General features: G+C 34.1%; 1 protein-coding gene across 1 annotated transcript; it reads right to left on the bottom strand.

The window, feature by feature from the left end:
- LOC109356270 lies at positions 953-1,429 on the bottom strand. Its single transcript, XM_019599595.1, has one exon. It carries the CDS (start codon positions 1,427-1,429, stop codon positions 953-955), a length of 477 nt encoding a protein of 158 aa, XP_019455140.1.

The raw sequence follows: 1,664 nt of genomic DNA, 5'->3' as shown, positions 1-1,664 counted from the left end.
CTCTTTCAAATAATCAAGAAAATCAACATTAAGATATTCTCGTCCTCTATCAGATCTTATGATCTTGATACTTTCACCAGTTTGCTTTTCCACTTCACTTTGAAATCTTTTGAACATTTCAAACGATTCAGATTTATGTTTCATGAGATATAAAAAACCATATCGTGAAACATCATTAGTGAATGTAATAAAATAAGAATATCCTCCTCTAGCTTGAATTCTCAAGGGGACACAAACATCAGTATGAATTAGTCCCAACAATTCAGAGGCTCTTTCTCCATTTCCAATAAATGGAGATTTGGTCATTTTGCCTTTGAGACAAGATTCACAAGTCATGTATGATTCATAATCATAATTGTCAAGGTAACCTTCCTTGTGCAACTTATTAATTCTTTTCTCACCAATATGACTGAGTCTATAATGCCAAAGATATGTTTTGTTTACTTGATTATCTCTTTCTCTTTTCAGACTAGAAACGTGTATAATTGAATTAAAATGCACTTGAGGTAAGACATAGATGTCATGTTGGATATACTCATTCGCATAAAAGATGTCATTATTATAAATTGAGCAAACACATTTATTAAAAACAAAGCGATAACCATGAATATCCAATATCGAAATTGAAATAATGTTCGAAACAAATTTAGGAACATGGTAGCAATTTTCTAAGAATAGTACATTGCCAGTATGCATTATTAATGAGACTATTCCTATAGCCTTGGTTGCAACACTTGCTCCATTCCCCACTTCGAGATTGATTTCTCCCTTCTTCAACCATCTAGTTATTTGTAGTTCTGCAACGAATTGCAGATATTAAAACTACGACCAGCATTAATACTCATATTGAAGAATCTGTAACTGTTAAGGAAATCATGAAAATATTTTTCATTAATGTCTCACCTTGTTTATTTTCTTTCAAAGAATCAAGATATTTGTGGCAATTCCTCTTCTAGTTTCCCTTCTTCTTACAGAAGAAACATTCAATATTGCTTTGGTCAACACCATCTTTCTTGTCCTTAGGTTTGGCCACACCACCTTTAGGCACGAAAGACTTCTTTCTGGACTTGTTATTCCATTTTCCTTTTTTCTTGTTGGACTTTCCAACTACCAAGACAGATCCTTGGTTCTTTCCATAGTCAATCTGATTCTGATAGTTAATTAACATATTCAACATCTCATGCAAGTCACAATCCATCTTATTCATGTTAAAATTAACAATGAATGATGAGAACAAGTTAGGAAGTGATTGTAGAATCAAATCTTGGGATAACTCATTCCCAAGTTTGAAGCCCAACATCTCAAGTTGTTGCATAAGACTAATCATCTTCAGAACATGAGGTCTTACCTGAGCATTCACATTCAACGTGAACCTAAATAGAGTCTTAGACAACTGGTATCTAGTTGTCCTACTCTGTGCACCATACATCTTCTTAATATGTGCAATGATGTTAGTTGGGTCCACGTCCTCATGCTACCTCTGGAGTTCAGAACTCATTGTTGCTAAAATGAAACATTTTATACTCATGAGGTCCTCTAAGTACTTATAAGCATTGACTGCCTCAACATCATCATTATTGTTTGGTCCAGGCATTGGAGGCTTGTCGATCATATCAATAAGCTTCTCGTGCATGAGAACAATTCTTAGAGTTTGGTACCAATCA

This window comes from Lupinus angustifolius, chromosome LG09, assembly GCF_001865875.1.
Source record: "Lupinus angustifolius cultivar Tanjil chromosome LG09, LupAngTanjil_v1.0, whole genome shotgun sequence".
NCBI classification, from domain to species: Eukaryota; Viridiplantae; Streptophyta; class Magnoliopsida; order Fabales; family Fabaceae; genus Lupinus; species Lupinus angustifolius.
This window is presented reverse-complemented; position numbering and strand designations above follow the sequence as displayed.

What these genes read in the sequence shown, in the direction of transcription:
- LOC109356270 (XM_019599595.1), bottom strand. Translation starts at nt 1,429, where the DNA reads ATGTATGGTGCACAGAGTAGGACAACTAGATACCAGTTGTCTAAGACT.